Source organism: Acaromyces ingoldii (genome assembly GCF_003144295.1).
Source record: "Acaromyces ingoldii strain MCA 4198 unplaced genomic scaffold FA10scaffold_2, whole genome shotgun sequence".
In the NCBI taxonomy this organism is placed as follows: Eukaryota; Fungi; Basidiomycota; class Exobasidiomycetes; order Exobasidiales; family Cryptobasidiaceae; genus Acaromyces; species Acaromyces ingoldii.
In genome coordinates this window covers 943811-958610 of record NW_020290248.1, presented here as the reverse complement: position 1 = coordinate 958610, position 14800 = coordinate 943811, and the positions used below count along the sequence as shown (strand labels likewise).

The following is a 14800-nucleotide window of genomic DNA, read 5'->3' as shown; positions in this document are numbered from 1 at the left end:
ACTATAATGTTTATACTTTCCCGCCCTGTTTCGTTATACGTACTCTTTCGTCCAGATGGGGTCTGTCCACTGGATGAGCCCTCTTCTTAATCCCCTTTTTGCTTTGGACCTTGACTTAATCAATACCTCTTCTTCTGAATGTTGTGCCTTGTTCTTTAGATGATCTCGAAGTTTCATCTAAGAAGATTAGGACATGGAACGAAGGTGAGAGGGGAGGTGGGACGGGGGATAGAAAGGTAATGAGAGGAAATACACTTCTTAAAACTTGCGGCTCGTCTCAGCCCTCTTGAGGATCTGATCGGCCGTCTCGAGGTACTGAGCCCACCTGCGCTCGAATGCGTCGGTGAGCCTGCGCGCCACGCCCTCGCTCGGTGCGCCCTCGACGTGATCGGCGGCGATGGTGATGCAGACGTTGCCGTTGTAGGAGATGATGCCGATGCCCAGGGTGCCCTTGCCGCCCTGCGGCGGGCTTGCGCTCCACTCTTCGACCTGGGCGTCGGCCAGGGTGATGTGGCCTCCCTGGGGTCCAGGGACGTTTGTGACAATAGCCACCTGCGCCTCGACGGCATAGGCCAGGTAGGCGCGCACAAACGACTGTACAGGTGTCCAGAGGCTTGGGTGGGGGAAAAGGATGGGCGCCTGGCCCGAGATTTGAATGAGGTAGAAGGCAAGACGAGGCAGGATACCGTTTTTGAGAACGCTCAGCTCGCGCGCCGCTTCGTGGAGGCGTCTGTGCATTGCCTTGGCGCCCATGGCCAGGCCTTCGTTTGCGCTCGGGGAGGGGATCCATGCGAGGGACCCAGTGGACCAGTTCTGCATCTGCCAGTTGGCGACGGGTCGGATGCTGATCGGGATCAGCAGGCACAGCGGGTTGGGCAGAATGCGGTTCACGCTGCGTTTGAGCCAGGGCAACAGACCAGGAACGTCCACAGGCTCCTGGTGGTCAATTTCGTCGACCATGACGTCGGCAATGATTGTGCAGAGGACGTCGTTGAGGGTCAGGTGACCCCACCAGCTCTTTGCTTTGCGACCTCCCTGGAGAGCCTCGCGCCAGCCACCTGGCGTAGGTCCGCCAAAGGCCTTTTGCAGCTTCTTGACGTCATCGATAGGGAAGGACTTGCTCGTGGCGAATTCTCTCTTCTTTACACGCTCGCCGACATAGTCAGACGTAAGGTACCGCTGTCGCCAGCTGCTGGTGAGATAGTAGAAGACGAATGAGGCGGCCTGGGAGATGCTGCCGAGGACCTCGAGGAATGTTGATCCAAGCCAGATGGCCCAAAAGAGGGCGAACATGGCGAGCTGCAAGACGAGCAGGTTCTGGTATTTGTCCAAGGGCTTCAGTGCCTTATGCACTTTGGATGGTTGCGCCGTGCCACGCCTGGCTGCCTTTATCGTCTTGCTACCCTCGTTGATCATACGTTCCAGCTCAGGACCGTAGCTGGAGATGAAAAGCTGCGACATGACGAAGCCCTGCCCGTCGGTCAGAGTATGGTGGCCTCTCACAACGATGGCACCGCCTTTCTGGTCGCCATTTTGGTAGTTGTCAAAGTACACAAGCTCCCACAGAGGCTTGGAAAAGTCCCACTCTTGCGCGATGAACTCGGCCGTCTGAGGGGTCCTCTTGTCAGCACACTCAAGCGGACGCTCACCGCATCCTCCTCCGCAGTAAGGAGAGAACTCACAAAGTCATCGAGCTCCTGGCGGCCGGCAGCTCCGGGCAGCTTCTGCTTGCTGAGGTGGCGGTGGACATCCCAGTTTGGGTCATCGACAAACGTGGCTCCGTGCCACCTCCTCCCACGGTTGACGAGGATCTGCTTGTACTTTGGAAAAGCGTCAACCTGGCGCAGCATCGTCTCGTGGATCTTCTTATCATCGATAATGTCAGAGAAGGTCCAGATGGCGGCACAGACGGGATTGAAGCTCGAGATCGACGAGAGGTGGAGCCACATGTGGTCGAGCTGAACATGCGCAGTGTCAGCTGTGTTTCCGTGTTCGTGAGAGGGAGAGGAGTAGCAAAACTCACACCTCCGATGGCATTCTTCCTCAACTCGATCTCCTCCTCAAGATGCTCCTCAACCCACGCTCCGTGCTCGAGAATGGTCCTTGCAATGCTCCCTGCCATACCCGGGCGGTTGCCGAGCTCTTGAAGCTTCTCCTCGATGCTCGAGACGAGCGTGTGCAGCCTAGGGCTGATGAACGTGAGTTGGTCGCGATGACCATTGCCATTTTCGCCAACGTGGGTGTCAGGAGACTCTTTGGCGTGGCCACTGTTGCTGATGGAGCTTAAGCGTGACGAGCGAGAGGGCGTGGTACCAGTGTGGCCGTTGCTCTTACTGCTTGCAGTTTTGCGCTGGACTGCGGTGCCATCAGCGGTCGCAGTGCCGTTGCGATTGCCGGACATTGTAATAGTGCCAGCAAACAAAGGGAAGGTATACGAAGCCTTCTATAAAGGTCAGTAGGAGGATGAAGCGAGCAGAGGTGGGAGGGTGCGAGCACGATTATTGAGACAGCAGCGTCGCAGTTGCACTGAACAAAGCAGCTCGAGAGTGTCTTCGGCGTTCGGCCCTCCTTTTGGGAACAGATCGACCCTATAAATGGTTGTCTTTGCCCGGATGAGAAGAAGCGAGTAAAAGAGGGGCTTTGCAAGGCTTCAGTAAAGAGAGAGGAGACGAGAATGGATCTGGGTGAAAATAGCAAGGACAAGCAGGACCTGCTTTGGGGGGAGCCATTCTGGATTTGTCTGTGCGGGGCGCCGGCGCCCTTCCTTCTTGGATCGACGTGACGACGTCACACACCAAAAATTGAAAACTGTTTTCACAAACTTCCGACATCCGATCTGACAGGCGTTCACCGGCGAGTCGCAGCGAGGCTACGGCCTCACTTCCAAAGCTACCCCACTACGACAATAATAGTACTAATAATAGCATCACTTGCTCTCGCAAGCTGAGAGGAGGACCGCTTCACCTAGATCAAGCTCGTTTCATCTTATTCCGAGTTGAGACTTTTAAAAAAGGTTAGCAGCTGTAAACTTGCACGTCGCGGGTGCCTTCCCAATGATGGCCGTCCAAGCTGGAGTTCGACCCTTCCTTGAGCCTCGGCGAACTTAGGCCATGCTGGTTGCTTTCAATGTTGCGAGCACCGAAAAGCCATTCTCAGCAGGTGATCGGGGTAGCAAAGGCGAAGTTGGCGTGAGGGGACCTGAACATTGACACGGAGTTAAGCGCGAACGGACCACCCGGTCGGTCGTAGTGGATTGCGTGAAGTGGAAGGAGCCCACAAACGCTTGAAGGTGCTTTTTATGCGTCGTCCCTTCTTGCTACCATTGACATCATGGCCGGCCAGAAGATTCTCATTACAGGTGCTTCAGGGTACATCGGTGGCTCACTGATCAGCTTGATCCAGAGCCAGTCCCTTGTGGATGCCTCTCGGATTTATGCGCTGGTACGCAAGGATGAACACGAGGCGGCGGTCCGCAAGCTTGGCCTCCACCCCCTTCGCTTCAACCTAGACGACAAGGCTGAAGTCGAGGAAGCCATTGTGAGAAACGAAAGTGAGCTTGAGTCCGTTCGCGCAAGAGAGCAAGCGGGGTAATTAACATCATGAGATCAAAGTCAGCGTTGTCGTCCACTTCGCCGGCGTTCTTGTCTGGGGTCCTCTGGAAAACTTCCTAGACGCCCTTGTCAAGGTGCACAAAGCTACGGGCCAGACTGTGCATCTGGCCCATACGTCAGGCGCCAAGATCTTTTCCAGCTGGGCCGGCTCGCCCCCTCTTAAAGACGGACAAGGCAACTACGTGCCCATCTTCGACGACGACAAGCTCTATGACCACCAGAAAGGTCAGAAAGCCGTCGACTTCCCACCGAGTCAGGCGGCCGTCGATGTCAACACTCGTTTGCTCGAGAAAGGGGACGAGCTCGGGGTCAAGACCTACGTTATTGCGCCGCCAATCGTCTGTGAGCCCGTCGTCTCTCTTCCTGTCAGGAGAATTGCTGATCATTTTCTTTGTCAGATGGCAAGGGCACCGGGTTCGGAAACAAGATCTCAATCCAGACTGTGGCCATCATTAAGCTAGGAAAGGCTTTGAAGAAAGTGTTCCAGTACAGCGGCGACGACTCCGTGAGTCTCATACACGCCTATGACCTCCTATTGCCAAAGACTAATTAGCGACTTCAGCCGTGGGTCTTTTGTCACATCGAAGACTGTGCCCTTCTCTATGCAAGACTCATCAGCGAGATCGTGGCTGGAAATTCGCCTCCGCACGGAAAGAGAGGCGGATACTACTTTGCCGAAAACGGTAACATCAGGTGGACTGATGCCTACAAGGCCATCGCTCGTCGGATGCACCAAAAAGGCCTCATCGAAACCGATGAAGTAGCTAAGCCCACGAATGACGAGGTTCAGCGTGCCGCCGAAGTCCTCGGCGGTAGCATTCCCTTCCTCAACTTTTCCGTTGCTGGCGAGTACGTAATGATTCTGCGTGGCGTGCAGCATGACCATCTCAACTGAAACTTCTTCTCATTGCGAGCAGATGCTTTATCCGGGGCACAAATGCCAAACAGAACTTGGGATGGAAGCCAACGCACGACCGTGCAGATTTCGTCGCTTCGATGTCCGAAGAGGTCGACTTTGTCACAGAAGAGCTTGGATGACGGCTTTTATGTCATTGCGAGCTGCAGGCCGGGCGAGCGACAGTAGTAGTAGTAGTGTGTGCAGTAGCAGTAGAAGTATTGTGCCCAAAACAGTTTTCCCTTCGGTGGGCAGTGGCCAGCTTATTTTACTGTTGTTGACGGTGAAGCCCTCCGAGCGCAAACATGCCTTCTTGATGCAAGGAAGTTCTTCTGCTCCAAATTTTCCCGCGCTACTTTTTACTTTCGACGATTGAGCCTCACTACTTGATTTTATTCCTGGAGACCGGCATCGACTCGCCCCAGCCAAGCTCGTCGAGTAAAAATGGGTACGGTAAGGAGAGGAGTGCGTTCGGCACATGACGTTCAGAAATATAATGTCTGTCGTCAAGGTATTCCTAGTCCCGGCTGACGTTGCGCGGTGTGATTGAGGTAAAGGGTATGAGCTTTAGAGCAGAAGAACCGCGCGGACACGTCGTCTGACGCGTCCGTCGAAGGAGAAGCCACGGCAAAGCCATCCCTTTTTTTTTTTTCCCTTCCTCTGTTCTTCTGGCTCCGACGTGTGGTGGCTGCGCTCAGGCCTTAAAACTGATTTATTCAGGCACCAGAAGAATGTTGCAGCACCTACGCATCTGGCTGGTACGTGTTTCTGTGTTTCGCCGCTCAGATGGCTTGCTTACCGGTTTGCCCATCCACCGCATCCGGCGACAGGCAGGCGAGTCCGGTTTGTTTTTGGTGTTGCTTTTCTTGAAAAAGTTCCTTCCCCAAGAATAGAAGTACGGATTGTACGGCCCGTCCGATTCTCCGTTCACCGTTTTCCGGACGATTGCATTGTGCACTTCCTCTGTCGTGTCCCTCATCTCTGACAACATCATCACTGCCACCATTCCATCGAGCAAATTCTCCCCTCTCCATCTTCAAAGGAGCTGCTCACCATGTCTGACCACTGGACGCCTGTGTACGACTCGACGTCTTTCGTCCTCTCTGTCTTTTTCCCAAGGTCTCTCCGCCCGGCTTGGTTCACATCCGATGCCTCTTCTCCCATGAGCACCTTCCAGCCGGGCAAAACACCCTTTAGCACGGGTCCCGTTGTCTTCGGCACCATGGCCCTCTACCTCGTCACTGTCCTCGGTGGTAGGGAGCTCATGCAACGGTTCAAGGTTCCCCCTCAGGAGCTCAAGAAGCCCTTCCTTGGTGGGTGTCGCCGTTACAGCTTCCCCATGCGATTCGAGCTGCTGACACAAGCATCGCCACAGTTCACAACATTCTCCTCTCGTCTGCCTCTGGTCTGCTACTTGCAGTGATGCTCGAAGAGATCGTCCCCATCTGGTATCACCACGGCTTCTTTGCTGCCATCTGCGCCCAGTCTTCATGGACCCCACGAATGGAGCAGTTCTACATCCTCAACTACATGTTCAAAGTGGGTGCATGGTTTTGTTTTCCACCTTGTCTGGCCGCATCCGCTGACTGATGGACGCGCAGTTTTGGGAACTCATCGACACCGGGTTCCTCGTCCTGAAGAAGAAGCCCCTTGGTGAGGACATAGATCTCCTCTGATGACTATCGCACACCTGTCTGACTCGGATCACATCCCAGCTTTCTTGCACGTCTACCACCATGCCGCCACGGCTCTTCTGTGCTTCTCTCAGCTGCTCGGAAAGACTCCGGTCAGCTGGGTCGTCATCGTGAGTATCTCCTTGGCATGACATCGGAACAAACATCGAGCTCATCTCTACCTCGCAGACGCTCAACCTTCTCGTCCACGTCGTCATGGTGAGGCACGATCGCACGGTGCTGCTGGATGTCGTCCCCTTACTCACTTCTCGTCTTTCAGTACGCATACTATGCCCTCACCACGCTTCGTATTCCTTGCCCTTGGAAGCGGGCCGTCACCACGATGCAGATTCTCCAATTCATCCTGGATCTTGGGTGCGTTGCATTTTTCTCTGGCAGATGAAAAACGTCGCTAATTGTCTATTTCACAACAACAGTGTTGTCTACTTTGCTTCGTACCACTACTTTGTCTCAGCCTACAAGGTCCCTCTGCCCAACATCGGCGCCTGTGCTGCCGGCAAGGAGCACGCCGTCTTCTCTGGATGTGCCATCCTCACCTCGTACCTCTTCCTCTTCATCGGTGAGTAGTGCGCCCTCCTCGGCTTTGAAAGCACCTGCTCAACGAAATTTTCTCTTGCAGCCTTCTACCGTCGTACCTACAGCAAGTCCAAGGGCGCCGTCAACCGCGGCGTGTCCCGACAGTCGAACAACGGCAGCCGTGTGCTGTCAGAGAAGGCTGCTCCTTCTGGCAACTCTACTGCGCTCTCGGCTTTCCAGGCCGGCGACGCTAAGTACAAGCCCTCGACGCCTCAGCTGGAGCACGCTCCCCTATAGGCTTGCTTAGGGAAAGCCTTAGAAATCGGTGCGGGACCATTGGCGCTCCCGCGTCGCCGGCCTCTCGCCTCTCTTCTAAACACTGGCGTGTTGGCCGCCATTTGTCGTAGACTTTAATCATTTGTTGAGACTACCTTAGCAAGCAGAACGCTGTAATTACCATAATGAAGCTCCGCTGGTCGAGCAATAATCACTCAACAGACCTTTAAGAGGATCGTGAAGGGTGAAGAATCTTTCAGCAAGTCGTTCAGCCTGCACACGTGCATGACAGGCGATCTGCAGAAGAACAAGAAAATAAATTGAGACTCTCACGACTGACTCTCTTTTTTAGTGGAGTCGTCGTTCTTCCGAAAGTTTCGGCGTGACTCTTTCGTCTTCCAACACAACGAACGCAACCAGACATACCACCTAGTTCGCCAGTCATGAGCCAGGCGGTCCCTTTCAAAGATGCGCTCAATGAGCTCGACGATCGTCGTATCAAGAACATCCGTCCATGTGAGCAAGTTCTGAGTCTCGGTTCGACGAAGTTTTCCCTTTTAGTTGACACGATCCCAACCTAGTGATCCCGCCGCAGATTCTCGTTGAAGAGTATCCGCTGACGCTGACGGCGGCCAACACAATTATCTCTGGACGCAAGCAGACTGAAGCGATCGTAAAGGGCGAGGATGACCGGCTTGTCGTTGTCGTGGGCCCCTGCTCGGTTCACGACGTTCGAGCTGGGCTCGAGTACGCACAGAGGCTCCGCAGGTACGCCGATGCGGCCAAGGAGGACCTGCACATTGTCATGCGGTGAGTTGCGCTCTCTCTTTCTCTCCTTTGTGCGTCCACATGTCTTGACTCACTGTTCTCCACAGCGTTTACTTTGAGAAGCCAAGGACTACGGTTGGATGGAAGGGACTGATCAACGGTGAGTTGAATCGCTGTGCAAAAGTGCTAAAATCTGACTGCTCTTCCCAGACCCCAACCTCGATGGTTCCTTCCAGATCAACAAAGGTCTCCGCTTGGCTCGTGGTCTCCTCCTCGAGGTTGCAAACATGGGCCTGCCCGCCGGAACAGAGTTCCTCGACACGATCAGCCCCCAGTACACGGCTGATCTCATCAGCTGGGGCGCGATTGGCGCAAGAAGTGAGTGGCGGTCTGAATTTATCATTTGAACAAGAAAGCTGAGCCTGGGCGTGCGTAACAGCGACCGAGTCGCAGGTTCATCGCGAGCTGACTTCGGGTCTGTCGATGGCCGTCGGCTTCAAGAATGGCACCGACGGCTCCATCTCCATTGCCGTCGACGCCATCAAGTCTGCCTCTTCATCGCACCACTTCCTCTCCGTCACCAAGCAGGGTATTTCTGCTATTGTTGAGACGGCCGGCAACGATGCATGCCACGTCATTCTGCGAGGCGCCAATTCGGGCCCCAACTACAGCCGCGAGCACGTCGAAAAGGTGTCGGCGGACCTCCAGAAGGCCAAGCTGCCCGAGAGAATCATGATCGACTGCTCGCACGGCAACAGTGAAAAGAAGCACGAGAACCAGATGAAGGTCGTCGACTCGCTCGTTGAGCAAATCGGAAGCGGAAGGCCAGAAGCGTCGAACATTGTCGGCTGCATGATCGAGAGTAACCTCGTTGAAGGTGGGCATTTCCCAGCGAAGACGGTCTGGTCTCCTCTTGAAATCTGACATATTCTTTGCAACTTGACTTCTTTAGGTAAACAGTCGATTCCTGCCGATGGTCCTTCGGGTCTGACGAGGGGACAGAGCATCACTGATGCCTGTATCGCCTGGGAGACGACCGTCGTGGCCCTCGACAAGCTCCGCGGAGCCGTGCAAGCTCGGCGAGCGAAGAAAAATGCCGGTTCGAACGTGGCGCCAACGTCGCCCCAGGCTTATGTCAATGGCCTCAATGGACCTGCAGGCATTAACGACGAGCTCCTCAAGCGAAAGCAGCAGGAGTCTGCAAAGGGTTTCAACGACGATGTCCTTGCCAGCCTGGGCAAAGGCACTTCTCTGTGATCTTGAATTCCCCTCCTCTCGAACACGCAAAATGATAATCTGTCAGAGCATGTTGCTTCTGCCTCCGTTTCAATCGTTGGTGTAAAAAGACAATGAGATGCTGCTTGCCGTTGTGTGCTATTACATATGAGTCCCCCCTCAGCTCTTCAGCTGTCGATCAGGTAGCGTTTCTGGAAGAAGCTCCGGAGGTGCGTGACCTGCCAGATACCAAGCGCAACCAGACCAAAGAGGGTGACCCAGGCAAAGTTTTCGACTCGCTGGTTTGTGGACTCTGTGTGAGAGCGCAAAGGGTCGGACGGAAAAGGTCAGGAACAATAGAGGAAAAGAGAATGAAAGTGGACCCACCATTGGTGCCCCGCATCTTTTCCTCGCGCTTCTTGAGGTAGTCCATCTCGTTTACGATCTCACCCGCGACGGCCTCGAGCTTCCTCATCTCCGTTTCAAGGCCCGAAAGCGACTCTTGATTGGCGATGGCGTTGTAGTCGACGGCGTCGGCACCAATGTCGACGTCCAGGTCGACGGTGAGGACATGGCTCTTGGCGCTGCCTTTAATGTCGATGGCAACACCTGCTGTCAGCTTTTCTCTGATTCAAGGGTGGTGGGGTGGACTAGAAAGAGTGGCCTTACCTTTTCTCACGAGTGTGTTCTTGAGGCACACGCCCAGGTCTGCGTGGCTGTGTGTGTTGATGGCCATTCTGGTCTCCTGCCGAATGTTGCGCTTGGAGAGGTAGATGTTGTTGTGCTTGCTGCCATCGACGACGTCGACATCGAGCCGCTGGTCATTGGCGTCTCCAGAGACGAGTTGCGAGTTGATGGTGACAATGACGAGCGTGTCGGCGAGGGCGTAGTTCCAGATGCACTTGGTCGTGGGGTACGTGTCTGCTTCAAGGTCGAACTTGATGCCGTGCACTGGCGAGGTCACGCAGGCGCAGAGGACGAGGTAGAAAAGAGAAGTGAGCGTAAAGAGGCTGGCCCCCTTGGCAACGGCACCATGCCGCCCCTGTCTCGTTGCCGGTCGTGGCCTCCCGCCTCTTAGTTGGTGCGTCCGTGATGCCCTCGCAGCCATCGCAGAAAATGAACTAGATGTAGTCCTCAAAAAGGGAGGAAAGCGCCTTGGTTCTTCTCGTTGGCGACTTTAACGCTTTAAGTCTGCCACGCGAGCGAGGCGTCTTCCTTTAGAGGCGCGTCTGTCCATCACTGGCTTGTTCACCATCCGTCACTGCCTACGTCCAGAAATCAACTCGTACCACGGGAGAGCCCAAGGCAAGGCAGGGCAAGCAGCAGTCGTGCCGGACGCACACGAAGGGGTTCTGCCAAAGGGAGTTGCGCGAGGCCAGCTTCCTTTGCCATGTCCGAACTGTCTGCCTTTGTCAATCGTGAGTTCAGCATTGAAGCTTCTTCTTCTTTTCTTCACTACTGCAGCACTAATGCCTGAAAGATTCGGCCCTCCAATAGAGCAGGTACTTGCTGTGACACAGGATGGTCGGGTGATCACGGGCACTCTCGCAGGGTCTGACAACCTGGGCAGCGTCATTCTGGCCGGCTGCGTGGAGCGCGTATACAGCACCGATGCGGGCGTAGAAGAGGTCCCCCTCGGCCTCTACATCATTCGTGGAGATAGCTTGTGAGTTTCTGATGTGCAAATGGACGTCTATTATATGAGCGCGCGAGGGCTCATGTTGATTTGGAACAGATCCCTCATTGGTCAACTGGACGTTGAAAAGGACAAGGCTACGGACCTGGCGTCAATACGAGTCGAGCCGATACCGGAGACTCGCCACATCTAAGCGAGACAGAAGGGAGGGAGTGCCTAGCATTAGAGGAAAAAAGGGGGGGGGGGGCAAGGAGGAAGAGTTGTGCCAGAAAGGAGGATCGGCAACCTCTTGGCCCCCGAGCTGTTCGCAGAAGCGCCTTGTAAAAGTACGTCCATGCCAAAAATCCATACATTGGGTCATCTTTGCTTCCGCCAGTCCTCCGGGCTGCCCTTTCGAACGCTGCAACCACCGCAGCCGCTGGCCTTTGGCTTGCTTTTGATTCATATGTGACCAAATACAGAGATGAATCTACAAGGTATATCTGAAGTCCTTGTTCTCGCAGTCGGTGACGTCTAGCAGCGTCGAGGCCGCTGCACTTTCCTGCGACGGTCTCCCATCTTCTCCCTTTTCGGACGGCTCTTCTGGTCTCAAATCAGGCTGGGATGACACGCTGTCTTTGTCGGCAAACCAACCACCGCCTCTCCTCCGATTCTCCCAGGCCATGACTGCAGAAAGCATCAGTGCAAGGCCGATTGTGGCACACATGACCCCCACGACCGTCTTGAACGTCGTTGGGTAGTGGTCTTTGGCCTCGGAAGGGACGAGGATGTAGCTAGAAGCAATCTGATCGGAAAAGATGAATAAGCGCTCAGAAGGGGATGCCCGCCGATTGCTCAACTGAAGCAAACTCACGTTGCCGCAATTGTAGCCAACGAAGATCGAAGCGCTGGCAATGGCCTGCTTCGTGCTGCCGGCGATGTTTGCCGTGCACATGCCCAAAAGCAGCACAAAAGGTGCACCAAAGATGGGAATGAGGTAATACCCAGCCAGAGGAATACCTTTGTTGGACCAGTCGCCCTTCCAGCACATGAGCGCACCCACAATGGGCGGCAGGCAGCTGGCGATCAGGAGTAACGTACGGGCAAATGGCACGGTCGCTGCGAAGCCCAGCCGCTTCGATGTGGCCAGGAGTGTGACGACGTAGATAGACACAGCCGTAGTAGCACCACCGGGAGTGAGGAGCAGAGTAGCACGGGTCGAAGTGAACCCAATTGCCTTGACGAGAATCGGTCCAAAGACGGTCACGGCTCCGTTTGTGACGTAGATGGCTGTCGCCATGAGGAAGAAGAGGTAGATCTTAGGATCCAGAGCGGCTTCCTTCGCTTGGGACCAATTCCAAGCCATGGCAGCCGCAGAGGATGGCGTACCCGTCAGGTTACCTCGGACCTTGGCGTCGATGCCTTGCCGATCTGCAAGCGTGAGACGATTGTAGCACGGGATTGCCAGCAGCGGGAGTCGGAGCGGCGAGGGCGGTAGTAAAAGAAGAACCAGAAAGCCAAAGGCCACGGTGATTGATCCTGGAACGAGGAAGATGAGCTTCCACGGAGCCAGGGTCGTCTTTGCATTGCCGAGCCTCGAGTTGACCAGGCTCGAAAAGATGGAGAAGAGGCCGGTGGCAGAGTACCAGATGCCTAGTCGTATTGGCTGCTCGCGCCTCGTGTACCACATCCTCGTCACGGCGACAAAGCCAGGCGAGACGCTCGACTCGACAAAGCTGTTGTATATCACAAGCATGAGTCGTCTTTATCCATTCGCTTCCTGTAGTCATCGAGTCAGCTTACCCAAGAAAGAAGCGCTGGGCGTACAAGCCTCTCCAGTCAGCTACCAGGGGCGTGAGCATAACGATGGCTCCCCAGAGGACGATTGCGAGGCCCAAAAAGATGTTGAGTCGACGTTGCCATCGCTGGACAAGAAAAGCCATGGGGAATGCACCGGCCAGGTAGCCATAATAGAAAAAGGCATTAGACTGGCCGTATCTGTTGCCGATCAATTGTAGGTCCTCTCGGATCCCAAAGATGCTTGCAGAGCCAAGTACCGCCTTATCGTAGTACTGCAGTCCAAAGGCGATGGTCAAGAGCGGCATGAGGATCAGATCGGTGCGCAGCAGCACCCGTGGTGAGCTGTCCATCTTAGTGGTGGCGGCGACGAGGACGGGAAGCCTGGCCCTCGCTCGCTACCTTGGCAGTCGAACCCTTCGCAATCACTCCGACGTTCTTCCAAAATCTGGTCTCCGAACGCACGTGACCCGGCCTCAACAAGCTCTGCAACTCATTGACAGGCCCTGGCCATGGCTCTGGCCCTTGGAACCAAGGCCAACAAAGTGGGCGCTGCGTGGACTCTTGCGCAGAGACGAACTTCCTGTCCCCAGGGCTGCGTTGAGGCAAAAATATATATAAGGAAGACATGGAGAGCTATGTGCGACAACGTGGCCAAGGTGTAGGGCATTGGTACACCTGTGCTTGAAAGATGAGCCAATCGTCCCGAATATCCCGTTCAGAAGCTAAGGGACACGGACCGTTCGCAATAGCCAAATTGACTAGTTACTTTCTCCTAACGCCCTAGCACTCGCGTGTTGGATTCTCAAAGCCGTCGCCAATATTAGAGAAACCCTATCCCAATCTTCCCCTCTCTTCCTCTCCCTCTACATCTCTCACTCTCGCACGCGCGTCGCTTTGTCCTCCCTGGGACGACAGAGGAGACAGACAGGCGGCTTCAGCGGAGTGGCAGACAGACGGCTGTATTAGGTGAGAGAGCACCATCGGAACGTTCGACCGACCCTGTTGGAAACGGGGACGGCAAAGCGCGCCATTTACGCTTCACATTCGCATCTTCACGAGGCACCTCGTCAGAGGCAAGTGTCTGGACATTTTTGAAGGCCAGGAGCGATACATGCCTCGTCTTGGTGCATAGTTGGCGAGCTGCTGGCCGATCCAAGGGCAGACTCTCCCGCCCACGTCCTTACGATTGATTCGACTGACGTGGCAGGCGCTGATCGACTTGGCGTCGTCTAGGGGAGGCATTGCGCTCTCGGGTTGAGGCATCGTATTCATGGCCCCAGCTTCTTCGTCTTCTTCCTCCTCATCTCACGGTGAGTGGAAAGCAATATGACAAGGACGAAAGTGGACAGTCCATCTCACCAAAGTGCAACACATCGTCCAGGCCAAATATACACGGCAGCCAATGAGAACAGAGGCGAGAAGCCGTCGCTACTCGCCATACCCAATACCAAACAAACGACCCCTCAAAGATCGAGAGGAGCCGTAGTTGGAAGCCTTTCGCAGCGAAAGCCCAACCTTCACCTCAATTTTAACTTGGGCCACGATTCGCCCCAGCCTCGATCTCACTTTTCAGCCTTCAGCTCAAACGACAACACGCCGGCCAGCGAGACTCGACACGGACCCATGTATGGTCCCGGCAGCAGTCACAAAATCTCGATGGCTAGCCAGTCCGGTGCCGATCCGTCGGAACGGGGTGGCACCACCTCTTCTGCAGGGTCGCCAATCAACGAGAGGAGTGCAGGTAGTGTCATGGGCCTAGGAATCGGTGTCAGCTTTCCGTCACAGAGGGCACTCAATGACCTTTCTGGGCTAACGGACCTTGAAGGCTCCCCTACAACTGCGCCGAGCACCGACACGTCGACTTCTGCCTCTGCTTCCTTGTCTTCCTTTCCCATGCCCCCACCTCTTCGTTTCGATCCTGCAGCAGCTCAAGCAGTCGCCCCTTCACCTCGTGCGTCCACCAGGATACCCAAGGATGGCTCAACAATACCACAGACCCCAGATCGATCGCAGCAAACGGTCAGCGCGACGGACAAGTCCCGAAGTAGAACAAGCACGCGCGAGACTATCACTGCCGCCACGCCTGCTCAATCACCTTATCATCAGCAATTTGACTATGACAGATCCGGACAAATTGGAATCGGAGAGCTGTCAACGCCCCGCTGGACCACCATGTCGAGCGGCCAATGGAAAGGTCGCTCGCGCTACGCTGGCGACGGTGACGCTCAGGACACGCTCCCCAGCCTGTCTTCGCAGCAGTCTCTTGCGTGGGACCACAGTGGCGGTGCTTCACCGGGTGGTGCACGATCAAAGCAAGCTGCTCGGGCACCGTTGCTCTATGAGCACCGACAGGAGGCGAGCGATGAAGGAACGAGTCAAAAGCGGGCCGAGGCGTCGCGACACTCGCGAG

General features: G+C 55.2%; 7 protein-coding genes across 7 annotated transcripts; 4 read left to right on the top strand and 3 right to left on the bottom strand.

Annotated features, from left to right (window-relative positions):
• Window positions 1-136: 136 nt before the first annotated feature.
• FA10DRAFT_67595 (hypothetical protein) lies at window positions 137-2388 on the bottom strand. The gene is made up of 5 exons (XM_025525638.1): window positions 2335-2388; window positions 2024-2267; window positions 1683-1958; window positions 254-1608; window positions 137-177 (listed from the first exon to the last, which is right to left on the bottom strand). Exons 2-4 carry the CDS (start codon window positions 2120-2122, stop codon window positions 259-261), a joined length of 1725 nt encoding a protein of 574 aa, XP_025378652.1. The 5' UTR covers window positions 2123-2267; window positions 2335-2388; the 3' UTR covers window positions 137-177; window positions 254-258.
• A 901-nt stretch (window positions 2389-3289) lies between these two features.
• FA10DRAFT_278275 (NAD(P)-binding protein) lies at window positions 3290-4819 on the top strand. Its single transcript, XM_025523446.1, has 5 exons — window positions 3290-3550; window positions 3612-3953; window positions 4010-4116; window positions 4174-4460; window positions 4529-4819. The coding sequence occupies exons 1-5, from the start codon at window positions 3331-3333 to the stop codon at window positions 4647-4649; spliced, it is 1077 nt and encodes a 358-aa protein (XP_025378651.1). The 5' UTR covers window positions 3290-3330; the 3' UTR covers window positions 4650-4819.
• Window positions 4820-5683: 864 nt separating this feature from the next.
• FA10DRAFT_222853 (GNS1/SUR4 membrane protein) lies at window positions 5684-6857 on the top strand (the record flags this gene model as incomplete). The annotated part of the gene is made up of 8 exons (XM_025518564.1): window positions 5684-5819; window positions 5882-6045; window positions 6108-6159; window positions 6222-6310; window positions 6369-6398; window positions 6460-6554; window positions 6617-6759; window positions 6820-6857. Coding segments are annotated over 8 exons (747 nt in total), but the record flags the coding sequence as incomplete, so codon positions are not given.
• Window positions 6858-7351: 494 nt separating this feature from the next.
• Window positions 7352-9129, top strand: FA10DRAFT_265308 (putative 3-deoxy-D-arabino-heptulosonate 7-phosphate synthase isoenzyme). Its single transcript, XM_025521003.1, has 6 exons — window positions 7352-7508; window positions 7574-7802; window positions 7868-7920; window positions 7971-8138; window positions 8200-8637; window positions 8713-9129. Exons 1-6 carry the CDS (start codon window positions 7436-7438, stop codon window positions 9015-9017), a joined length of 1266 nt encoding a protein of 421 aa, XP_025378649.1. The 5' UTR covers window positions 7352-7435; the 3' UTR covers window positions 9018-9129.
• FA10DRAFT_238928 (endoplasmic reticulum vesicle protein 25) lies at window positions 8730-10114 on the bottom strand. The gene is made up of 3 exons (XM_025519159.1): window positions 9645-10114; window positions 9363-9563; window positions 8730-9288 (listed from the first exon to the last, which is right to left on the bottom strand). Exons 1-3 carry the CDS (start codon window positions 10081-10083, stop codon window positions 9164-9166), a joined length of 765 nt encoding a protein of 254 aa, XP_025378648.1. The 5' UTR covers window positions 10084-10114; the 3' UTR covers window positions 8730-9163.
• Window positions 10115-10222: 108 nt separating this feature from the next.
• FA10DRAFT_265306 (hypothetical protein) lies at window positions 10223-10869 on the top strand. Its single transcript, XM_025521002.1, has 3 exons — window positions 10223-10393; window positions 10473-10641; window positions 10711-10869. Exons 1-3 carry the CDS (start codon window positions 10366-10368, stop codon window positions 10802-10804), a joined length of 291 nt encoding a protein of 96 aa, XP_025378647.1. The 5' UTR covers window positions 10223-10365; the 3' UTR covers window positions 10805-10869.
• Window positions 10870-10999: 130 nt separating this feature from the next.
• On the bottom strand, window positions 11000-12980 carry FA10DRAFT_300059 (MFS general substrate transporter). Its single transcript, XM_025524791.1, has 3 exons — window positions 12394-12980; window positions 11465-12326; window positions 11000-11395 (listed from the first exon to the last, which is right to left on the bottom strand). Exons 1-3 carry the CDS (start codon window positions 12738-12740, stop codon window positions 11081-11083), a joined length of 1524 nt encoding a protein of 507 aa, XP_025378646.1. The 5' UTR covers window positions 12741-12980; the 3' UTR covers window positions 11000-11080.
• Between the last annotated feature and the right edge of the window lie 1820 nt (window positions 12981-14800).

Coding starts and splice junctions, on each gene's coding strand:
- FA10DRAFT_67595 (XM_025525638.1), bottom strand. CDS start 2,122: ATGGCAGGGAGCATTGCAAGGACCATTCTCGAGCACGGAGCGTGGGTT. Junction 1,959..2,023: donor GGAAGAATGCCATCGGAGGT/GTGAGTTTTGCT, acceptor GCGCATGTTCAG/CTCGACCACATGTGGCTCCA. Junction 1,609..1,682: donor GCCAGGAGCTCGATGACTTT/GTGAGTTCTCTC, acceptor AGGACCCCTCAG/ACGGCCGAGTTCATCGCGCA.
- FA10DRAFT_278275 (XM_025523446.1), top strand. CDS start 3,331: ATGGCCGGCCAGAAGATTCTCATTACAGGTGCTTCAGGGTACATCGGT. Junction 3,954..4,009: donor TATTGCGCCGCCAATCGTCT/GTGAGCCCGTCG, acceptor TTTCTTTGTCAG/ATGGCAAGGGCACCGGGTTC. Junction 4,117..4,173: donor AGTACAGCGGCGACGACTCC/GTGAGTCTCATA, acceptor TAGCGACTTCAG/CCGTGGGTCTTTTGTCACAT.
- FA10DRAFT_265308 (XM_025521003.1), top strand. CDS start 7,436: ATGAGCCAGGCGGTCCCTTTCAAAGATGCGCTCAATGAGCTCGACGAT. Junction 7,803..7,867: donor GACCTGCACATTGTCATGCG/GTGAGTTGCGCT, acceptor TGTTCTCCACAG/CGTTTACTTTGAGAAGCCAA. Junction 8,638..8,712: donor CGAGAGTAACCTCGTTGAAG/GTGGGCATTTCC, acceptor TGACTTCTTTAG/GTAAACAGTCGATTCCTGCC.
- FA10DRAFT_238928 (XM_025519159.1), bottom strand. CDS start 10,083: ATGGCTGCGAGGGCATCACGGACGCACCAACTAAGAGGCGGGAGGCCA. Junction 9,564..9,644: donor GAACACACTCGTGAGAAAAG/GTAAGGCCACTC, acceptor TCGACATTAAAG/GCAGCGCCAAGAGCCATGTC. Junction 9,289..9,362: donor AAAGATGCGGGGCACCAATG/GTGGGTCCACTT, acceptor GCTCTCACACAG/AGTCCACAAACCAGCGAGTC.
- FA10DRAFT_265306 (XM_025521002.1), top strand. CDS start 10,366: ATGTCCGAACTGTCTGCCTTTGTCAATC. Junction 10,394..10,472: donor ACTGTCTGCCTTTGTCAATC/GTGAGTTCAGCA, acceptor GCCCTCCAATAG/AGCAGGTACTTGCTGTGACA. Junction 10,642..10,710: donor ATCATTCGTGGAGATAGCTT/GTGAGTTTCTGA, acceptor GATTTGGAACAG/ATCCCTCATTGGTCAACTGG.
- FA10DRAFT_300059 (XM_025524791.1), bottom strand. CDS start 12,740: ATGGACAGCTCACCACGGGTGCTGCTGCGCACCGATCTGATCCTCATG. Junction 12,327..12,393: donor GCCCAGCGCTTCTTTCTTGG/GTAAGCTGACTC, acceptor GATATACAACAG/CTTTGTCGAGTCGAGCGTCT. Junction 11,396..11,464: donor TTGGCTACAATTGCGGCAAC/GTGAGTTTGCTT, acceptor TTTTCCGATCAG/ATTGCTTCTAGCTACATCCT.